The sequence below is a fragment of the Prinia subflava genome, chromosome 5 (genome assembly GCF_021018805.1).
Source record: "Prinia subflava isolate CZ2003 ecotype Zambia chromosome 5, Cam_Psub_1.2, whole genome shotgun sequence".
In the NCBI taxonomy this organism is placed as follows: Eukaryota; Metazoa; Chordata; class Aves; order Passeriformes; family Cisticolidae; genus Prinia; species Prinia subflava.
The window spans coordinates 62,698,617-62,719,421 of NC_086251.1; the positions used below are offsets into that span (position 1 = coordinate 62,698,617).

Below are 20,805 nucleotides of genomic sequence, written 5' to 3' on the forward strand. Positions count from 1 at the left end.
CCTGCCCAGGGCTCCTTTATCCCCAGGGGAGCTGGGTCACGGCCTCACAGCTCCCGGGGAAAGCAAGGCACAACACCCCATCCCCAGGCATTCCTTCTAATTAAGGCTCGTGGATTAATCAAGCCAAATAAACCACTAACACCTCTAACTACCAACTACCAACAAGAAGACACCAACTGGAGGCTACAGTAGTGCCAGGAATTTCTGGAGGAAAGGGGAGAAAAAAAGAAGAAATCAAATGTTGTTTTCTTAAAATACAGCCAAAACCATACACCAAGCCACTGGGAAGGTGAATGCACAAGGTATTCATTTCTCATATTAGTGAGAACAAAATTAAAAATGCAGTTTAGTTTCAAGGGTTTAAAATTCAGAACTTGGTGTTTTATCACAGAGTTTGTTACTGTTCTGTTGTTTTTCAATCCAGGCTGTACCTGACGTGTCCCTTCAAAAGGACAAAGACAGAGATGTCTGTGCCAGCTCACAGGAGAAGGTATTTACCAGATAAACCAAAGTGCTCACCATGAAGGAAGAACTCAGTGCTTTTCATTTGAATGGATACTGCTGGAATAGCTCATCACCCTCCCATCAAACCCCGAACAGTTGGACATGAGCACATTTGAAATGCTGAAGATGAAGCCTAATCTACGTCTCAAGTAGTGGAAATGGAGTCAGGCTTTTCAAAATGTTTCTCTTGAAAAGAAATTAATATTTTCATTAAAAAGTAATGGCCACTAAATCTGATATTTCAGCACTGGTTTATGATTTCCTATACTTGTTGCAGAGCTTTTTTTTTTCTAAAAAGCAATTTCCATTACCTGGACTTTTCTGTTTCATCCCTTGACCTAGTTTGTAACACGTAAGAAAATGATATTGTCCCCATTTGCTCAATGCACACCCCTGTCTGATTTAATCACCCTCTGCAAAACAAACCCAGCTCTGTTATGGAAGACAGCAGGATCCAGTCACCTGGAGCTCCAGAACGACCAGGGAACAGTAAACACAACCTACTTAGGAGAGCCTCAGCAGCAGGCACTGCTCACTGATTACATTTATCTTGCCTCCATACCTTCCTTTTTAATTAAAAAGATAATACTTCTGGAAAAGTCCCCTCAGCCTTTTCAAAACACTTCAGTGTCGTGTTACCCAAACACGGCCATAGAGTTAATTCCAATTAATTGCTCAGGAGCACTCGTGGCTTTCTCCAGCTCAGTGACTGCAGTTCAGAGCTGACAGATTTACAGCCAGCAGATAAAAGACAACTGGCACAGTTATCCCATCCTGCACTGAACTTGCCAGGAGCACAAAGACTTTCTCTGTTCTGAGGTATCTCCCACAGCAAACCACAGTGAGTTCTTGGAGCCCGTGAGGAGCTTAGAACCTGTTTTTGGAGCTCTGACAGGAGCTGAGGACTTGTGTACAGCGCAAAGAGCTGTTCCTGTGCCAGCTACACCTCACTAAAAACTGCTCCTAATCTGTTTTCTGTTGGCACAATAAAAAACAAAGGCTCTAAATCAACGCCCTGACCTAATTATTTTAGTGCAGATTTGCAGGGGTTCTTCACCAAAGAAAAACACCCATAAATCACTGTTAGAGTGGCTTTTCTTTCCCAGAGGAGAAGGAGGGGGGGCAGAATCCTGCTGCCAAGCAGACAGAGCCCCACAAACAGGGATTCCAAAGGTGCATCCCCTCCACAGGAGCTCCCCAAGCCTCCCCTGACAGCCCTGACTGGGTTTTGCAGAGCCACACTGGGCTGAGAGAGAGCTGCACCTTCCTGCACCCTTCCCCTGCCCTCCCAAACCCTGGCTCCAGCACTCCATAGAGAATCCCAGACTGTTTTGGGCTGGAAAGGACCTTAAATCCCATCCATCCATCCCACCCCTGCCACGGCAGGGACCCCTCCCACTGTTCCAGGCTGCTCCAGCCCCAGTGCCATAGCCTTGGCTATGCCAGGGATCCCTTCCCAGCGTGCTGGGGCTGAGCTGCTGTGAAGGAAATGAGCCCAGGCAGTGCCAGTGAGGCCCCACCACACCCCGACCCCTTGCTCAGTCCTAAGGGGGTCCCCAGAGCAGGAGCAGGGAGTGACCAACAGCTCCAGGACAAAGCCAGGTGTGTGCTGTGGCCGTGCACCTCACGGACACTGCGCTGCTCCCGAGCCTCACATTCCCAGGGAAGAGAGCAAAGGGAGGCAGGGCAGGGCAGAGGGAGACTCTGCCCACCAGGCCCTGCGGGAGATGGGGCTCAGGAGGGGTTTCCATCCCAGGGATCCACAGCAGGGCTGCGGCCAGGCTGTCCCAGGGCAGAGATCCTGCAGGGAGGTGTGAACACAGCCAGAGCCTCCCACTGCTCCAGGGAAGGTCAGAGGATGATCCAGAGCATTCCCTGCCTTGTTCCACTGAAACCAAGAGCTTTGGGTTCCCCAAGTGTGGTTCCTTGAGGAGTGTCCAGGCAGTAGCCAATGTTCCCAGAAGTAACTTCCAGGAGCAAACCACATTCAGTGCCTGCCAGCTGGGGAGGCTCTGCAGCTCTGACTGGCACTGAGGTTTATTTCAGAGGCTCTGCAGCTCTGACTGGCACTGGGGTTTATTTCAGAGGCTCTGCAGCTCTGACTGGCACTGGGTTTAGTTTTAGAGGCTCTGCAGCTCTGACTAGCACTGGGTTTAGTTTTAGAGGCTCTGCAGCTCTGACTGGCACTGAGGTTTATTTCAGAGGCTCTGCAGCTCTGACTGGCACTGAGGTTTATTTTAGAGGCTCTGCAGCTCTGACTGGCACTGAGGTTTATTTTAGAGGCTCTGCAGCTCTGACTGGCACTGAGGTTTATTTTAGAGGCTCTGCAGCTCTGACTGGCACTGAGGTTTATTTCAGAGGCTCTGGAGCTCTGACTCGCACTGGGTTTAGTTTTAAAGACTCTGCAGCTCTGACTGGCACTGAGGTTTATTTCAGAGGCTCTGGAGCTCTGACTCGCACTGGGTTTAGTTTTAGAGGCTCTGCAGCTCTGACTGACACTGGGTTTAGTTTTAGAGGCTCTGCAGCTCTGACTGGCACTGGGGTTTATTTCAGAGGCTCTGGAGCTCTGACTGACACTGGGTTTAGTTACTGTCTTGTAAAACTTCAGAGTTGTAACAAACAAACTCCGAACCAGGCAGAAAAGTGCATTTTGTGCAAGTTTCCTCCTGACATTTTCTCACCTGGCCAATAAAGGAAGGAAAGCAGCAGGGACACAGCAGTCTAGGGTGGATTTTAGCTGATCTTGTCACTCTCCAAACCCAATACTGATCAGCCCAGTGATGATCTTGGCACCAAAGTTCTGTTATAAGTTTATATTAACTCGTTCACACCCTTCCCAATCTTCCAGGGACATGAGACACACTGAAAATCCACTGTTCTTCCCTGGAAGCTGGGATCCATCCAAAAAATCCAATACTTTGTCTTTCTCTAACAGCTGAGTTTTCTCCTGTTACAGCATTTTTCTTTTCCTAGAGGTTATTAAACAAAACCTCCAGTTTTTACTTTTCAACTGATTTCACCAAGAACAATTTTACTTTTTATTGAGAAATGTTAAGAAAGAAGTGGCTTTTCTACATCAACCTGCCATTCAGTACGTGACACTGTCAGACAGAAAGGAGCATCCCACTATGGATGGTTTGGATGTGAAATTTTTAAGGCTGAATATCAGTTTTTCTGTTCTGTTCAGAGATAGAACCTGCCAGGAAAGCACCGAGAACACAGCATTACCAAAACTGTGTTTTCTCAAGAGTGGCTGTTTATTAGCCAGCAGTCATACACAAAATTAGCAAGTTTGGGGAAAAAAAAAACACAACAAAAGCAACAAAACCCAGCTTTTTTCATCTGCAGTAATGAGTTCCTCTATTATCTATCCAGACACAGCCCATCACATCTTCAGTACTCCATCAAACACAGTAATTACCAAACTCATTGGGAATCAAAGACAAATAAAATACACACAGAGTAATTTGTAGAGATGGATTTTTAAAACAGGATTTTAAACTCCCCCCAGCCTCTTTCTCAGTATAGTCAGTATTCTGTGGCATTTTGCATATATAGAGAAATTTAGCTGTGATTTTAAACTCTTTTTGCTGGTCGATTTTTCTTTGTCTTTTCTCTCATCTCCAGCAAAGACACTTAATACTTAGAAATAATTTCATTTAAGCAACTATTAATTCTCATCATTACTGTGTAAGCATTATTTTTTTCACGTGTTTCCATGATTTCTGCAGGATGGACAGAAGAAGAACATGCACACGTTGCCTCAAACAGGAATGCCAGCTCCTGGAAGTGCCAGGATGCCCTCCCTTGGTACTAATAACCCAAAATTCAGTGGAAAATTCCTCATCCCCAGCACTGGAGTGTGATGTGGGATTTACCTGGGGCAGGGATGGGTTCCCACTGTGCCTCCCCTTGGGGTTCAGCTGGGTCTGAGAGGGATCTGGGGTCACTATCAGAGATTTCCCTGCCGTGGAGGGAGCCATGGTCACTGTCAGAGATTTCCCTGCTGTGAGGGAGCTGGGGTCACTGTCAGAGATTTCCCTGCTGTGAGGGAGCCGTGGTCACTGTCAGAGATTTCCCTGTTGTGAGGGAACTGGGGTCACTGTCAGAGATTTCCCTGCTGTGAGGGAACTGGGGTCACTATCAGAGATTTCCCTGTTTGTGGGAGCCGTGGTCACTGTCAGAGATTTCCCTGTTGTGAGGGAACTGGGGTCACTGTCAGAGATTTCCCTGCTGTGAGGGAGCCGTGGTCACTGTCAGAGATTTCCCTGTTTGTGGGAGCCGTGGTCACTGTCAGAGATTTCCCTGCTGTGAGGGATCTGGGGTCACTGTCAGAGATTTCCCTGCTGTGAGGGAGCCGTGGTGCTGCTCTGGGGCAGCTGCCTGTGAAATCGCATCAGCACCCACCCAGACACTCAAGCATCAGCTCCAGCCCTGCTCAGGATTTGCCCAGTGCATTCCAGAGCCTCTGGTGCTGATTCACCCAGCAGCCCAGAGCCCACACCCCCCAGTGACCTGTGCTTCACCCCCTGCAAGCTCTGCATCCCGAAAAACCCTCTCAGGATATTCCCACTGGCAGCTGCACCTCTTTTTGTGAATTCCCCAGGGAGCACTTCCAGGGAACAGCAGGATTTGGGTCTGCCCTGCCAGGAGCACGGTCAGGACTGGCAGATCTCAGCTTCTGAGGCAATTCAGGGTTCATTTTCACAGCCAGCTCAGCCCTGGGGCTGGGGAGCCAAAGCTGAGCCTGGAGAAAGGGACTGCCCAGAAAAAGGGAAAAAGGAAGGGGCAGGTTGAGCATCACGAGTCACATCCCCAACCTCCAGCTTTCCCTGGAAGCATCGACAGTGCACAGGAAAGGACTACTTTCCTATTATTCCAAACCCCTAAATGCCCCGAGATTCCCTTTCCTGCCCGCACAAAAAGGGCCACGACAGCCAGTTCATGTTAAATTGGGAATAAAAGACAACACAGTGTCCACACAGACTCCTGATGCAAGTCCAGGTCCTGCTTTAATTGCCACATCCACCCCGTAACACAGCTGCTCATCTCCCTCGCTCACACACAGGCTCCTCTCAGCAACTGCAACATTACACAGCTGAAAACTTCCAAAGCTGGGCTTCAGCAGCAAAACTTCACTTCTGCACCCCTGACATTTTGGAAAGACTTCAGAGACCTCCTAAATTAAATGAAAGATGATGAAGCCAACTTTAAAGTGTGGTTTGAAAGCAGCAAAATAAAATTGCAATAAAGAAGAACTAACAGGACATGAAGAGCAGTGGGAAAAAATACAACTAAGAGAACAGCTGGGAGAGAGGGAATGAGAGGGCAAACAGACAGAACACAAACTTGTGTAAGTTCTGCACTGCTCGGGGTGAAGGCAAGGAGCACCAGGAGCGGGCATCCACCCTGGATCCATCCATCCCCGGCTCTATCCATCCCTGCCCTGGCACTGGGCGGGCAGAGACGGGTCCCACCGGGTCCCCTATCCCTCCATCCCCGGTTCTATCATCCACCCCTCCGTCACCGGGCTCCCGGGCTCTCTGCCCCGGCGCTGGGCAGGCAGAGGCGGGTCCCGGCAGGTCCCTCATCCCTCCACTCCCAGCTCCATCCGCGGGCTCCCTGCCCCAGCTGAGCGGGCAGACTCGCGTCCCCCGCCCCCGGTCCCTTGATCCAACTCTCCGTGCCCGGGTTCCCGGGTGCCCTGCCCGGCGCTGGGCGGGCAGAAGCGGGTCCCGCCGGGTTCCCCATCCCTCCATCCCCGGCTCTGTCCACCCCGAGCTCCCGGCGCTGAGCGGGCAGAGCCGCGCCCGGTCCCTTGACCGGGTATTCACCCCTCCATCCCCGGCTGTGCCCCGGGTGCGCTGCCCGGCGCTGGGCGGGCCGGGGCGGTGCCGCGGTGCCCCCGCCCCGGCCCCGGTCCCTTGATAAGCCCGCGGCGGCGGCGCGGCGCGGCGCGGGGATGGAGACGGGCGGGTGCCGCATGGGGGGCGCGGGGCCCGGCGGGCCGGCCGCGATCACGCTGGAGGAGCTGGACGGGCTGGCCGAGGAGAGCCCCGACTCGGCGTACCACAGCCACGGCAGCAGCCTGGAGGAGGAGGCGGCCGAGCGCATGGACGACGAGGAGCAGGAGCGGCTGCTGCACTACTGGCAGAGCGTGGGCCGGGGGCACCAGGTGGACGTGCCCCGCGGTAAGGCCGGGAGCAGCGGGACCAGGGACGGGCAGGCGGGACGGGCTGGGGACACGGCCGTGAACACGCAGCAGTAAACACCCAGCAAAGTCCTGCGTGATCCGAGCCACCGAACTCTGGCTCTGGAACAGCTAAAGCTTCAGCCGGGGCCACGCAAAGCTTTCCGTAACGCGGGGAAGCGGCTAAAGCAGCACCGGGGTGACCTATTCACACTAAAAACTACCAGTGCGAGCCTTCAGAGCTAATTAAATATTAAACTGACTGCCTGCAAAAGCATTCCTCTAAGAATATCCAGTAGACCACCACATAGCTCTTTAAGGAAAGAGGGCTGTGTTTAAAAATGGCATAGAGTAAACAAGTAAAGGATTGGTTTGCTTTGACAGCCAGGATCCCAGGCTCATCTTAGTCAGAAATTGGCTGTTTTCAATTTTAAGAAAGACTGGAGAATCTCAAAGACTGATGAGTCAGAGAACTCCTAACAAGCAGCAGAGAGTCACTACAAGCTCAGCTCGGCCACAGACTTTAACTCTGCCCTGTCCTGCCCAGAGGAGCAGAGATCTGCAGGTAACTCACCCTCCCCCCAAGGTGGGGAGAGCCAAAGCTTGCCCAGGCTGCACTGGACACTACCAGTGTTAAACTGCCGTTCTTTAAGAACTCTTTCTATATTCCAACACAGCAAACCGAGTCCATCCTCCTTGTCCAGCCACACCGTGAAGCCTCATCTTAACTCTATAAAGCTTTAACAATGACAGTGTTAAACTGGTAATGTGCTAAAAGGGTGGGATCGGTCTGAACTGAGCTCCCTGCCTTGCCCTGCTCCCACTGCCCCTGCAGGGGTCTCTGGGTGCCCAGTGCCATCCCAGAGTGTCGCTGCCCACTCCAGCAGCCACTGGAATGCTGGAATGTGACAGCTCTGGGATGCCCAGGGCACGGAGGGGCTCTGTTTAACACTCCTGAGTGCAGCACAGAAGCAGAGCCCTTCCCACAGAACTGTCGGTGTTTCTCAATTCCTGGAGTCCCTGACGGGGGATACAAAGTGTAAGGAACGTGTCAAAAGCAGGGTGTGAGCAGGTTTTAGTTACATAGTTATACAGAATTACAGGCTTGCTCTCTGGCACTCGGCACATGTTACAAAAATCAAGACAGAATAACAGAAGATTTTTCTTCAGGTGCTGTCCAGAGCTGAAGGAGGAGGGGAGGCAAGGGAGGGGATTTTCCAGAAGGAGGAATCCCCCTGTGACAAGGAGCAGACCATGTCCCTGCCTCTCGGCTCCCTGCGACAGGGCACGACCCTGGAGCTGTGCCAGGGAGGGTCAGGTTGGATTTCAGGGAAAGGTTCCTCCCCAGAGGGTGGAATAAGCACTGGAAAAGCTCCCCAGGGAATGGGCACGGCCCCAGAGCTCCAGGAGCCTTTGGGCAGCGCTGCCAGGGGTGCCCAGGGTGGGATTGTTGGGGGTCTGGGCAGGGACAGGGCTGGGTGATCCCTGTGGGTCACTGAAACCATGACTTGAGGAAATACAGCTGTCCTTGTCCCTCTGCTGCCTGCCTGGCCTGTGCAGCTGGAGCTCTCCAGACAACACCAAACACAGAGGCATAACCTGAAGGATAAAACTGCCCAAAGGACTTTCACCAGCTGCAATCCCTGTCCTCTGCATTAATACTGAATGCAAAAATCATAACAGCCCCCCCACTAATTGATAAAATAATCTGGAGTTAACTTTTCCAGAGTCCTGAAAGCTTTCCTAATTCCTGGAAAATTCAGTGCTGAAGTCTTATCTACTTTTATTTTTCCCTCAGCCTCCAAAGAGATCCATGTACATGTCAGTTATTAGTTATATTTTAAGCGTTTCCCAGTGACATACTGCAAAGGAAAAATGTTTACCCTTAACTACCATGTAGCTTTCTCCCCTTTATTTTTTTCCCTCCCCTTTGTTTAAGGATCCTTACTATTCCAAATAGTCTTAAGGCTAAACCCCTGGACTGGATGCCAGGAGATGGAGGTTTGATTCCCAGCTCAGCTACAGATTTACTGAGTGACCTCGGCCAAGTTAATTCTCCTGCATCTTAATTCTCCTCTCAAACACGGATAATGCTCTCTCCCCCCATCATCCTGCCTCTTCCTGAGGCACCTCAGACCTCTAGAAAAAGGGCTCTGGGAGCTGAAACTCCTCCTTTTCTTGTCCAGTACACACCAAGGGGCAGCAGGGCAGGAATCCACATCCAGACTGTCACACACTGCACACAGAATTGAGTTTCTAATCCTCTAAGTACACAACTGCCTTCATCACGTCAGCTTTGGAAGGCAAGGGACCAGCTCTGGTGGAGAGAGACATTCCAAAGGCTGACTTTGTATCCACAGTTTCCAAGCCTGTCTGTCAGGGATCAACTCCTAAGCACAATTTACTCATGACCCTCAGCTGGAATTGATGTCAGGGCCACCACAGTTACACCTTTAGACATTAAACATCCTTTGGAAATTAATCCCCACAGCAGTGTTTCCTTGAGCCTATGAACAAGAGCATCCAAGCTAATTTGCTTCATGGGGATACCCCTGAATCCAACAGCACAAGAGCTGCTGAATTGAGAATGGCCCCTGCACAGGGCCAGGGAATGGGGCACAGCCAAAAGCTTTCCATGGACATTTGGGTAGCTGGAAATTCGGGGAATGGGAGAGGGAAACCCGTCCCTAACAGCACAGGTGACCTCTCCCAGGAAAAGCTTTTTCCTTCCCTAGAGAAGAGCAAACAAAAGCAGCCACAAAGACCCCAAGGGGACGAAGCACACTTCAGTTTCTGCAGCCTCACGTGGGAACTGTGTGGTTCTGTTGCAGACATGGCAGAGCCCATCCAGCAGCTGACCAGGAATAACAACCCCCAGGAGAGGCAGAGCATCCCCTTCACGCTGATCCAGCGCAAGGAGAAGGTACTGCTGCCCTCCCCTGCTGCCAACCTGCCTCCCACAAAGGGGAATCCTTAGAAAGTCCTTCTAACGTTTGGCATTTTGAACACCGAGCGCAAAGCATTGTAACTGTGCCACTCCCTCTCATCTGGAGCATCTCAGCCCTTGGACATGTGTAATTTTCTTTTTTGCAAGGTAGAAACTATCAGGAAAGCCAGAAGATGGCAAGGAATTACAGCCTTTGACACATAATTAATTTAATAAAAACCCCTCTTACTTTGCCATTTGAAATAAAATGCCCATTTTCTTCACTTAAATACATGCATTTGCTCCTTTACAGTCATGTTGATAAAACCTTAGCAAAGAGCACTTGAAAGAGATGAATATCTGAATTTAAAACCAAAAATGTACTTCTGTATCACAAGTCATTATCAAAGAAACCAGCAATTTATAAACCTATCTTATACTCCAATAAAAAATTGAAATTAATATACAGCAAATTGCTTCCAGCTCAGGAGATGTGCAAACAAATATCTAAAGTTAAATCAAAAACCACGAAACCATCTGTGAGGACTTTTTGGCCACATTTCTTTTAAACAGATTTAAATAATTCACACTTATAAATACCATCATTTGAGTGTTTCATCTAAACAGTTTGGGACTCCTGACTGTTTATGCTGAAAGCATTTTTTAATGTTACAGAATTACTGTCACAACTGCAGCTATAAAATAAGGTTGTTCAGTGTCAATTGCAACTAAATGTTTAATAGTGCCAGTCCAAAAAATGACAAATCCTTTTTTTAAAAGGAGAACTACCTAGAATTTTGAAGTCAGTTTTGATCCAAAATCAGCGGTGTATTCCTTGGTTTATAGGAGGAAGGATTAAAATTTATGTTTCTTTGAAGATGTCACTGAGAGCTGAAAGAGTTCTTGTGCTCAGCTTGTATTTGTTTGGTTGATGCGGGGTTTTTTCAGATGATTAAACTAAAATTCCAAATTCTTCTGTGTGTTTGCAGCTGGGAGATCTGCTCTACGAGAAAAGGCAGTATGGGAAAGCCAAGTGGGCTTGTATCAAGATGAAAGAGAAGCAGTACGAGCAGAGCATCTGCCTGGGCTTCATGAAGCTCATGAGGTACATCTGCGAGCAGAACTCCTCAGGTAATGCACATCCCAACCCTACAGCAGTTACAAAATCGTATTTCTGCCCTCGCTCCTAAACAGGGAGATGCTTTGAACAGCTTTTCCCAAATACACACCTTAAAGGGATGTTTTTCCATTGTATGGCCTCTCCAGAAAAGTCAGAGAAATCGTGGAATAGTTTGGGTTGGAAGGAGCTTAAATCCCACCCAGTGCCATGGCAGGGACACCTCCCACAGGCTGCTCCAGGCTCTCTGCTGTAAATCTGGCATTTGCTACAGGACTTGCAGGGTTTCGTTTTCACAGCAGCACTGAAATCACCGGTCAGAGTGTGATATCAAAAGGGACCAGAGCTTTCTGCCTCCTTTCCTTTAGTTTAAGATATTAAATTGCCCCTGTCCCAAAGGACACGGCAGATTTGTGGTCAAAGCAGGTTTTCCAGAAAGATAATCCAGTTTTAACTGAAAATAATGGCAAATCCACCATGTCCTCGAGAGTCTGTGCCTGCCTGTAAAACGTGCACCTGGTGTCCAACCCAATTTAATCTGGTTTTCACTTCCAGACATCACTTCTCCTATTTTTATCCTCCAGTTACCATCAAGTTTTGCCATGCTTAGTGTTCTGTGCTGTAATTGACTCAGCCCTTAAGTGTCTTTCCAAGAAAATACAAACATTGATCACCAAAGCTTTTCCTTCCTCAGGTACCTTCCCCACCCTCCCCATTCTTTTAACACTTTAACATGGTTTAAAAGTAATTTTTAGCTCCAGAACTTCAGGGTTTTTATCAAACTGTACAAGAGTGAAGCTCCCTCTGTCAGTCATCTCTGCCTCCTGCTGTCCAAACACACACACAAAAAAACACTGCAACATTTTTGACACCAGCAACCCCTCAGTGAATTCACAGAGCAGCCCCTTCTCTGCAGTTTTGTTCCCCAATACTTAAACCATGACACAAAAGGTCAGTTTGAAGATAAACACAGCTCTTTTAGGAGGGGGAAAAGACTTCAGGCAAACTCCCTGCCCTCCACGAAGAGAGAGAGCTCACCAAACACTGTGTTCTGGACACAAATGAACATTCACACACACACACAAACTATAAAATAGTGAAATCATGGATCACAGATGGTTTGGATGGGAAGGGACCTTAAAGATCTTCCTGTTCCATGGGCAGGGACACTTTCCTCTGTCCCAGGCTGCTCCAAGCTCCTGCCCCAGCCTGGGACACTTCCAGGGCTCCAGGGGCAGCCACAGCTGCTCTGGGCACTCACTGCTACTTCCAAATGCCACTTCCAGCTTGGAGCACACCCCGCAGTGCCTGAGCCATCCCAATGAAATCCCTTCCTTCACCCCGTGGTTAAATGATTCAGCAGAGGCTCAGCAGGGGAGCACAGTGTGCACAGCCTCTCCTGAGCCCTCTGAACCCCGTGTGTGTGTGGCAGGGCTGTACCTGGGGATCACGGTGCCCATCGTGACCATCGTGCACACCAACGAGGCGCACTCGGCCATGACACAGGCGGTGACAGTGGCCTATTACCTGCCCGAGGTGCTGCAGGACGAGCCCCCGCACCCCTTTGACTCTGACATCATCATCGAGGAGTGGCCTGCCACCATCGTCTACAGCAGGTGAGAGAGGCTTTCACTCTGCTTTGCTAAACACAGGGAAAACGTGCAGTTCTCACTCGGGGCATGTTACTGTTTTTAGACCTTGAGAAAGGTAACAAATGGTAAAACTTCATCTTCAGGAGTCGCAAAAGCTGCCTGTTTTATGAATGGGATGGGCAGGAAATAGTGGTTACCAATTTATGACAGGGAAGGTTCCTCCCCCAGAGGGTGGAAAAGCTCCCCAGGGAATGGGCACAGCCCCAGAGCTCCAGGAGCCTTTGAGCAGCACTGCCAGGGGTACCCAGGGTGGGACTGTGGGGGGTCTGGGCAGAGACAGGGCTGGTCTCCATAATCCTTGTGGGTCCCTTCCAGCCCAGGTTATTCTCCATTTATATCAGCTACTTGGCAAAACGATGCATCTGTAAATATCTGATAAAAGACCCTAAGACTGTTCTGTGTAGTCAGGAACAAAGCATCTGACATGGCACAGAAAAAATTGTTTGGGATCAATCACAGTCAGTACCATTGGTGAAACACAACCAAGTGATTCAGAAAGCATTTCTGAGCTCTGGAAAAACAGTGGGTTTAAAATGAGTTACAGAATGAACTAGGTTGGAAAAGTTCTTTGAGATCATCGAGTCCAGCCTATGACCCAACATCACCGAGTGCCACATCCAGGCTTCCCTTGAACTCCTGCAGGGACGGTGCCTCTACCACCCCCAGGCAGCCCTTTGCAATGCCTGTCACTCCTTCTGTGAGGAGCTTTCTCCTCATGCCCAGCCTAACCCTGCCCTGGCGCAGCTCAGGGCTGTCCCCTTTTGTCCTGCGCTGTCCCCGGGTGCAGAGCCACCCCCACCCGCGGGCACGGCTGACCTGCAGTGACCATTGCAGGAGCTTCCGAGGCATCACCAACGAAGACTCCATCATGAGGGAGATCAACCTGCTGGCGGCCATCCTGGAGAGCCCCGAGCTGTGCCTGCGGGACACCTTCATCATCGCCGGCTACACCAACCCCGCGGCCGCCGACCGCCACAACGAGATCTGGTTCCTGCAGCGGCCCTGAGCCCTGCCCTGCCCACGGAGCCTGCCCTGCCCACGGAGCCTGCTCCCTCCCAGGTGAACCCGGGCAGCCTGGCTGGGCCCTCACGGGGGCTCCGGCCGCGCCAGGAGCGCCCAGCCCAGCTCAGCCCACACCCACAGACCCCACGGCAACTCTGGCTTTGACGCAAATTCCATGAGGGTTTGAGCACTTTGAAAGTTAGTTCACCTTATCTATTATTTTTTACCAGGTAAGGGAGGCAGAGACCTCTTCCCTCACGCACCTATTGGCATCCCTAGCCTGCCTGTGGCTCGGGATGGCCCCTGGGGACATCCTGGAGCCCTGACCTGCTCTGGTGCTGCACAAAGACCCCGCTGGGGCTCGCAGTGTGGCACACCAAACCCACCTCACACAGGCACAGAAAGAATGTCCAGGTCTTAGTTCCTGAGGAGAACCACAGATTGAGGCCACTGGGATTAGAGCATGGAGTAGGAACCGGCCAAAGCTGCCAGTTGTGGCACAGAGATCCCCAATGCTTACCTCAGAAAGCTCCCAACCAAAGCACCCCGAGTCTGGAGAGAGACTAAAAAGGCACCACAGTCCTACTGCTCACTCAAGACAGCAGAATTACAGGTTACCCTCACCACACCCCCCCAGGAATGCCATGACTGGCTCTGGCACTCCTAAGGAGACACTGGTTATTTTAACTGCAGTTTTCTGAACAGTTTATTCTCGCAGCTTTGCTGGGTGTTAAAACACTGCAGCTGCAGTAAATTGTTCAGTATTTCTGGCTCTGCTCTGGCAGTCCCATGCTGTTAAAGGCATCAATGACCCAAATATCCCCAGAGAAGATCTCAGCTGGGAGTGAGCTCGGGCAGCCCCTCTGCTGAGCATCCCCAGGGACGGGGACCCACAGCTGCTCCGGGCCCTGTCCCAGCTCTGACCACCCTCACTGTGAGAGTTTTTTCTTCCTAATATCAATTTGCTGTTTGTTTTGCCCTTCACCCCTGTGACAAGCCCTCAGCTGCCAGCCTGGCCGGCTGCAGAGGCCGAGCTCCCACATTCCAGAGCCCCCAGGAGGTGTGGGAGCAGCATTCCCACTGTTCCACACAGCCCAAAAGCATCCACGGCACTTTAGAGTCAGGGCAGAAAACAACTCTGCTCTCCAAAATCCCTCCCTAATGTCTCCCCTTACTGACAGGATGCTAGAGTTTATTCTTAATAGAAGTAAATGTCTATTTATATAAAATTCACTGAGTACATCACCAGCATTATTTATTGGTTACAGGATTTAGGGTTCCAACAGAGCTTCTGTGCTCTTAAATTCCAACACACAGACCAGCAAGCAGAGCCAGTGGCTGCTAACTCACAGCAGGGCAAGAAAACAACTCCAAAAATGGATTTGTGGAGGACTTCTGAAACAACCTGAAGCCTCCTGGTCCCACAGGGCTCTGTGCTCAACCCAAAACCTCTCCCTGAGCAGCAGGATCAGAGTGGCCCTGGCTTAGATGGGGCCAAGCTGCCCTCTGGTGCCTGCTGGGCATGGAGATTCCTCGGGAAGCAGCAAGGAGAAGAGGAAAAGGAAAGAGAGAATAAAAAAGAGACACAAAAGCCTTAGTTTTAACACAAACAAACCAAGAGTCTTTATGGAGAGGAGAAAAAATCTCAAACCAACTAAAATGCAATACAGTGTCACAGCCTGGGAGAAGGAAAATTAAAAATGCCAGCCAGTATTACACTAAAAGCACTTAAATAAAAACACTCAAATTATTTTTAAAACTGAGTTGAATAGAAGGCCCAGGGAGGAATTAAATTAAAGGTTTTGTTTTCATATCCTCCCCCAGACTTTTATAAGAGCCAATAAAAGTAATTTTCACCTTCAACAATATTTTATGGCAAATTAAAGAACTTTCTGCCATCTGATTGCTTTTGCCAGTTAGAGAAATTCTCATAATGCTTTGGCACAACAAGATGTTGGATAGCTCCTGGAAGCAGTGAAATCCTCTCACCACAGAGCACCAGTTTGTACATAAATCACCCTTCAAACCTTTCCTGCAAAAGCATCTGCTGTGTCTGATGTCCCTGGCCACCCCTCCTGTGGCTCAGCTCCCCACGGGTGATGTTCTAGAAACATCCCTGAACCATGAGCAGATCTGAGTGTGCTGATATCCCATCTGCAGCCCAACATTCCCTGCTGCTTTTGGCAAACTATCAATTCCAAGACAGTATTTATTTATTTTGACTTATGTTAGATGGCTTCTGCTGCTGAGAAAAAGAAACAAACACCTACTTCAGCTCCAGTTTGGAGATACACTTCATGGCTTGGTACCAAGAGCTGTCACTGGCCCTCACGAGCACAGCTCCAGTTTAGCTGACACAAAATGCAGTTTATTTAGTTGTTACACCAGTGAATGCCAAGCAAACATCACTGTTACTCAGATCTGACAACAGCATGTCAGGCATGATTGCCTAGAACAGGTATTTTGTTATCCATCCATGGCTCTACTTCGGGAGCCACTCATGGATTTGCAGTTTTAATGTGAAGTTATTAGCTTTCCACTCATGAAAGGAGATAACAAATCAGCATTCACCCCCATTTTTGGAAGATTAAATGATGTAGCCTTAACAGATAAGTGTTATCCTGCATACTGTGTATTTTCCAAACCAGAGTTAGTGCCTAAAAAGTTTATTCCAGCTATTGTGGTACTCAGGGCCTCGCCTATTGTATGTAAAGACATCTCCCCAGAGCTCGTCTGGCATTGTTGTGCTGTGCTGTCTGACTGTCCTTGGCTCACACTGAAGTGTTGTCTTGTTTACTGTTTGTCACAATTAAAGAGAATGGTTTCATTGTGCACAGGACACCTGGCTCTCGCTCTTGCAGCACACACAGGTGCTTTGCTCTCCCACCCTGGGATGCTGCTCCGATTTTACAAAACCCATCTAAGCCCCAAATTTGAAATGGTCACCTCAAGACCCCCAAGCTGAGGCCCAGGAGCCGCCTCCCCCTCCAGGACTGAGGCCTGGCACAAACCATCCCGCAGCCCTGGGTGTTCCTCGAAGTTTGTTCTCCAGGAAAGCAGCAGCGATTGAAATGCAAATCCAGAGCAGAGAAGGGAAACAGCCCTGCAGCCACAGGGCAGCACAGGCGAGGCTGCTGCAGCCAAACCAACGTGCTCACTGCACCTGAACCCAAGTGAAACACCCCAAAATAAACCCCTGCACGCAGCAGAGCCCTCAGAGGCACCTGTGGTGATGCAAAACTGCTTTGAAGTTTCTATTTATCAGTGAAAGTTCCTCATTTAAACACTCCCAGGTCACTGGGCTGCAAACAGCTGATGCACTACAAGTCTGCCTTCCAGTGCTCCTCACAAAGCTGCACCAAAATCAATCAGCTTTAACCAAAACCATGCTCTGAGGCCAACAGCCTAATACATAACTCAATCCTAACTTTTTACACCTCTAACCAAAAAAGGAGCAGATAATTCAATCTTTTCAGAGTGGTATTTTATGTAATACTATTTGCCTACAAGTATCTTAATGGGAAGGCACAGATCACTAAGTTACAACTGCCTGAGAAACAACTCTGGCTCCCAAAAATCTTTCATGTTTGGGCAGTAGAGATTGGTAAAAAGAAAAATATGTCATCATCATCATAATAGAAATAGGCCAAATAAACCAATAAAAAAACCTCCAGGAGACTAATTACACTCACACATGACTTAAAGCTCCAAAGAATATTCTTAACAGAGAAAATGTTCCAGTCCACACTGAGATTCCTTAAGGCATTCTCAACATCTTCATACTACTGAGTTAGCCAAATGCAGAAACCTCAGCTCAGGTCTGGTGTCACTTTTGGAAAGACTCCCCAAAGAGGGTGAGGAAAATTCAATTGCAAGTTTTCCACCTGAGTTTTCAAGTTACTGCAAGGTAAAAAGGGTCACTGGTGCAAAGTGAAACTGCAGCTGCTGGAGTTGAAACTATGTTGCTTAATTTACCCTATATTCAAAGATAATTACATAGGAAAGTGTTGCCTTTATAAACACTGCAAGTCTAGACAGAGATAAAACATTTACTGTCACTGGCCACTGACCAAAAAGGAAATGCAGTCACTCACCTTGATGTAAGTGTTCTGAATTTCTACCAGTTCTTCCCCAAGAGGAACTACAATTTTTTCCACTTGTCTCTCATGGGAATAAGGCTGAATTTCTGGGGAATCCTCAGCACACACCTCTATCTGAGCAATCAGCAAGTTGGAGATAACTTGTTGCACAGCCTGGTAGGGAAGCCACAAAAACAAAGTATTTTCATATTTTAGCAGGGGTTACATCAATTTGTAAGAAAAAAGCACCCACAACTTAGAATGGAAAATGAAAGAAAGGTCAGGAAATAGAATCCCAGACTGGCTGGGGTTGGAAAGGAACCTTAAATCCCATCTTATTCCACCCCTCCATGGCAGGGACACCTCCCACTGTCCCAGGCTGCTCCAGCCCCAGTGTCCAACCTGGCCTTGGGCACTGCCAGGGATCCAGGGGCAGCCACAGCTGCTCTGGGCACCAGTACAAATAAATAATACATGGTTTACAGCAGGAGAAACACCAAACCTGATCAAGTAATGGATTGTAAAGAGATTCAGTGTTGATGTGGAATTCCTCAGGACGCTGCAGAGGCTTCAGGTGAAAGAACAGAGCTTCCCCTCAGCCTTGATTATTTAAATCACACCAACAGCTCTGGCTCACCTTGGTGTCACTGCCTGGGGTGGCACTCAGGGCCAGGACCCGGAATTGGTTTGTGTATTTGCTCAGTTCCCTCACAACCTAAAAACAGGAAAGCTCCATTAATACCCTTAAAACAGATTATTTCCTTTCACAAACTACATCAGTGAAAACACCCACTAAGTAGGAAAGGCTTAACAAAACACTTTAAAAATACTGAACCACAGAATGGTTTGGGTTGGAAGGGACCTTAAATCCCACCCCTGCCATGGCAGGGACACCTCCCACTGTCCCAGGCTGCTCCAGCCCCAGTGTCCAACCTGGCCTTGGGCACTGCCAGGGATATCCTGGAAATGTACCAAGAACAACCTGGGGAAAATGAAATTACTTCTCACTTGATTTAACAAAAGTATTGACAGCCCACTAACTCAGGTGAGCTGCCAAAAAGTGAGTCTGAAGAAAAACTCTAAAAAATGTAATTCATGGATGATTAATCCATGTAATTTGAATGCCACAAATATCCAGTAAATTTCTCCAGTGTATCAAACTAACTTCTTAGGTCACCTATTGCTCTCAGGAAATAAGCCCATGATAATGCAACAAACTCCTGGATAATCAACACAAACTTAAAAAGAAATCTTGAACTAACTTGTCTCTGCTAAAGAACCTTACAAAAACACTGTTTTTTAACATTTCCCAGCCAAAAATATTTTTAAACCAAAATTACAATTTAAAGGAGACACTGAAAAAATACCTCACAGGGATTACTAATAAACAAGGCAATGACAACACACAGGAGTGCTGGTTCTCCAGGACAATCCCCCCACAGCAATGACAGTGACACTTCATAAAGCTCCTGTAAGCAATTTTGGGAAGGTTTTGTAACTGGGAGAGCAGAGTGGGGTGGCTCCAGCCCTACCTGGCAGTAGGCATGATTGCCAAGGGCTTTGTGGGCTTCATCAATGACCAGACATTTGATCTCCACGGCGGGACAGGTCCCACGAGAGAGGTCATTGACCATTATCTGGGGTGTGAGGAAAAATACTCTCTTGGTACTCCACAGCTCCCGACGGCCCAGAGCCTGGGTTCCTCCTGGAAATTAAAGAAACAAAGTTAGGGAATTGTTCTGTTGAGAACAAGGTACAGCCCATGATCTGAGGGTGACAGGGCTGGCAGGCACATAAAATCATGGAATGGTTTGGGTGGGAAGGGACCTCAAATCCCACCCCTGCCATGGCAGGGACACCTCCCACTGTCCCAGGTGCTCCAGCCCCAGTGTCCAACCTGGCCTTGGGCACTGCCAGGGATCCAGGGGCACCCTGTGCCAGGACCTGCCCATCCTCCATGAACACAATAACTAGGATGAGGTTTCTGCACTAAAAAACTTAAATCCAGAACCATGGAAATCAAGGCTGGGAAGCTCCAGAGGCCTCGTAGCTGCCCACTGCCCTAAACATCGTTTAAAACACCTCTGGGGAAGGTCTGGGGCCAAAAACAGGTTATGGGTTCAGTCCCTAAGGCTGCTGCCTCAGTGAGGAATGAGCTGCAGCTCAGGGGGCTGCAAAAACTTGATGGAAAGCAACACGGAAAGAGACACGGAAAGCGACAAGGGAAGGAGAAAGGCGGGGGGGGGGGGGGGGGGACAGCTATAAAATGGATTAAACGAGCCATTATTCTCTGGCTTAAACATCACGCAGACCGCTCTGTGTGTATAGACGTGCACGCTGTGACCCACAGGGCTGCTCCCCAGCTCTTCACCCTTTATACAGGTGTCCTGGCGTTCTAACTACTGCGAAACCAACAGCTAGCCCTTCAAACACGGCTCACGTTTGATTTTTTCCCCTGCGCTGTGGTTTTCACGCCCGGCAGCCTGCGGGCAGCGGCCGTACCTGTCATCTCCGCCATGTCCCGGGACGGGATGCCCATGACGCGGCCGCACGCCTCCATCTGCTGAGCCACCAGCGGCTTGGTGGGGGCGAGGAACAGCACCTTCCCCGAGGGGAACCAGCGGTAGAAGTTGTACATGACCACGGCGGCCACGAAAGTCTTGCCCAGCCCCGTGGGCAGGCACACCAGGGTGTTGGCCAGCAGCGCGGCGCCGGCCATGCGCTCCTGGTACGGGCGCACCGGCAGGTTGGTGGGGTAGATCCACACGGACCCCGCCACCTCGCTGAAGCCCCGCGGCGGGCCGGGGTCGGCCGCGGCCGCGGCTGCCAGCAGCAGGTCGTCATCGCTGTCGCCGCCCGCGTCCCCGCGCTCGGCTCCGCCGCCGGGCGCCCGCCACACCTGGGGCAGGGTGCGCTGCCCGCCGCCGCTCATCCTGCCCGGCCCGCCGCCATCTTAGCCCGCTCACAGCGCCGCTTGAAATCGCCGCGACAGCCACCGGGAGCCGCCACCGGGAGCCGCCACCGGGAGCCGCCCCCGGCCCTGCCCTTCTGCCCCGGCCCGGCCCTTCTTCCCCGGCCCTGCCCTTCTCCCCCGGCCTTGCCCTTCTCCCCCGGCCCGGCCCTGCCCTTCTCCCCCGGCCCTGCCCTCCGCCCCCGGCCCGGCCCTTCTCCCCCTGAGGCGCCCGCCGAGCCCGAGGCAGACCCCGCTGTTCCCGTGCCTCAGGGCGTGCCCCGCCAGCCCCGGGGCGGCGCCATTTTGTCCCTCCCCCGGCGCCCCTGCCCGAACTCGCCCTGGGGGCTCCGCCGAGGCTGAAGGGGAGGGCCGGGCTCGGGAC

At 50.3% G+C, this 20,805-nt stretch overlaps 2 protein-coding genes across 3 annotated transcripts in view; one reads left to right on the top strand and one right to left on the bottom strand.

Moving 5' to 3' along the window:
- FANCM (FA complementation group M) overlaps positions 1–20,489 on the bottom strand; it is a 54,350-nt gene extending 33,861 nt beyond the window's left edge. For both annotated transcript variants that reach the window (XM_063399752.1, XM_063399751.1), the window contains exons 1-4: positions 19,973–20,489; positions 19,003–19,175; positions 18,108–18,185; positions 17,486–17,644 (exon numbers count right to left, since the gene is read on the bottom strand). In XM_063399752.1, the coding sequence (XP_063255822.1) occupies positions 17,486–17,644; positions 18,108–18,185; positions 19,003–19,175; positions 19,973–20,402 (840 nt within the window). In that variant the 5' untranslated portion in view covers positions 20,403–20,489. The remainder of the gene's footprint in view (positions 1–17,485; positions 17,645–18,107; positions 18,186–19,002; positions 19,176–19,972) is intronic.
- On the top strand, positions 6,429–16,230 carry LOC134551766 (heme-binding protein 2-like). The gene is made up of 5 exons (XM_063399757.1): positions 6,429–6,695; positions 9,526–9,617; positions 10,610–10,751; positions 12,170–12,353; positions 13,224–16,230. Exons 1-5 carry the CDS (start codon positions 6,467–6,469, stop codon positions 13,393–13,395), a joined length of 819 nt encoding a protein of 272 aa, XP_063255827.1. The 5' UTR covers positions 6,429–6,466; the 3' UTR covers positions 13,396–16,230.
- Positions 20,490–20,805: the final 316 nt, after the last annotated feature.

Excerpts from the sequence above, each read along its gene's own strand:
- LOC134551766 (XM_063399757.1), top strand. The coding sequence starts at position 6,467 with ATGGAGACGGGCGGGTGCCGCATGGGGGGCGCGGGGCCCGGCGGGCCG. Across the intron at positions 9,618-10,609 it reads TGATCCAGCGCAAGGAGAAG|CTGGGAGATCTGCTCTACGA; the intron begins GTACTGCTGCCC and ends GTGTGTTTGCAG. Across the intron at positions 10,752-12,169 it reads CTGCGAGCAGAACTCCTCAG|GGCTGTACCTGGGGATCACG; the intron begins GTAATGCACATC and ends TGTGTGTGGCAG.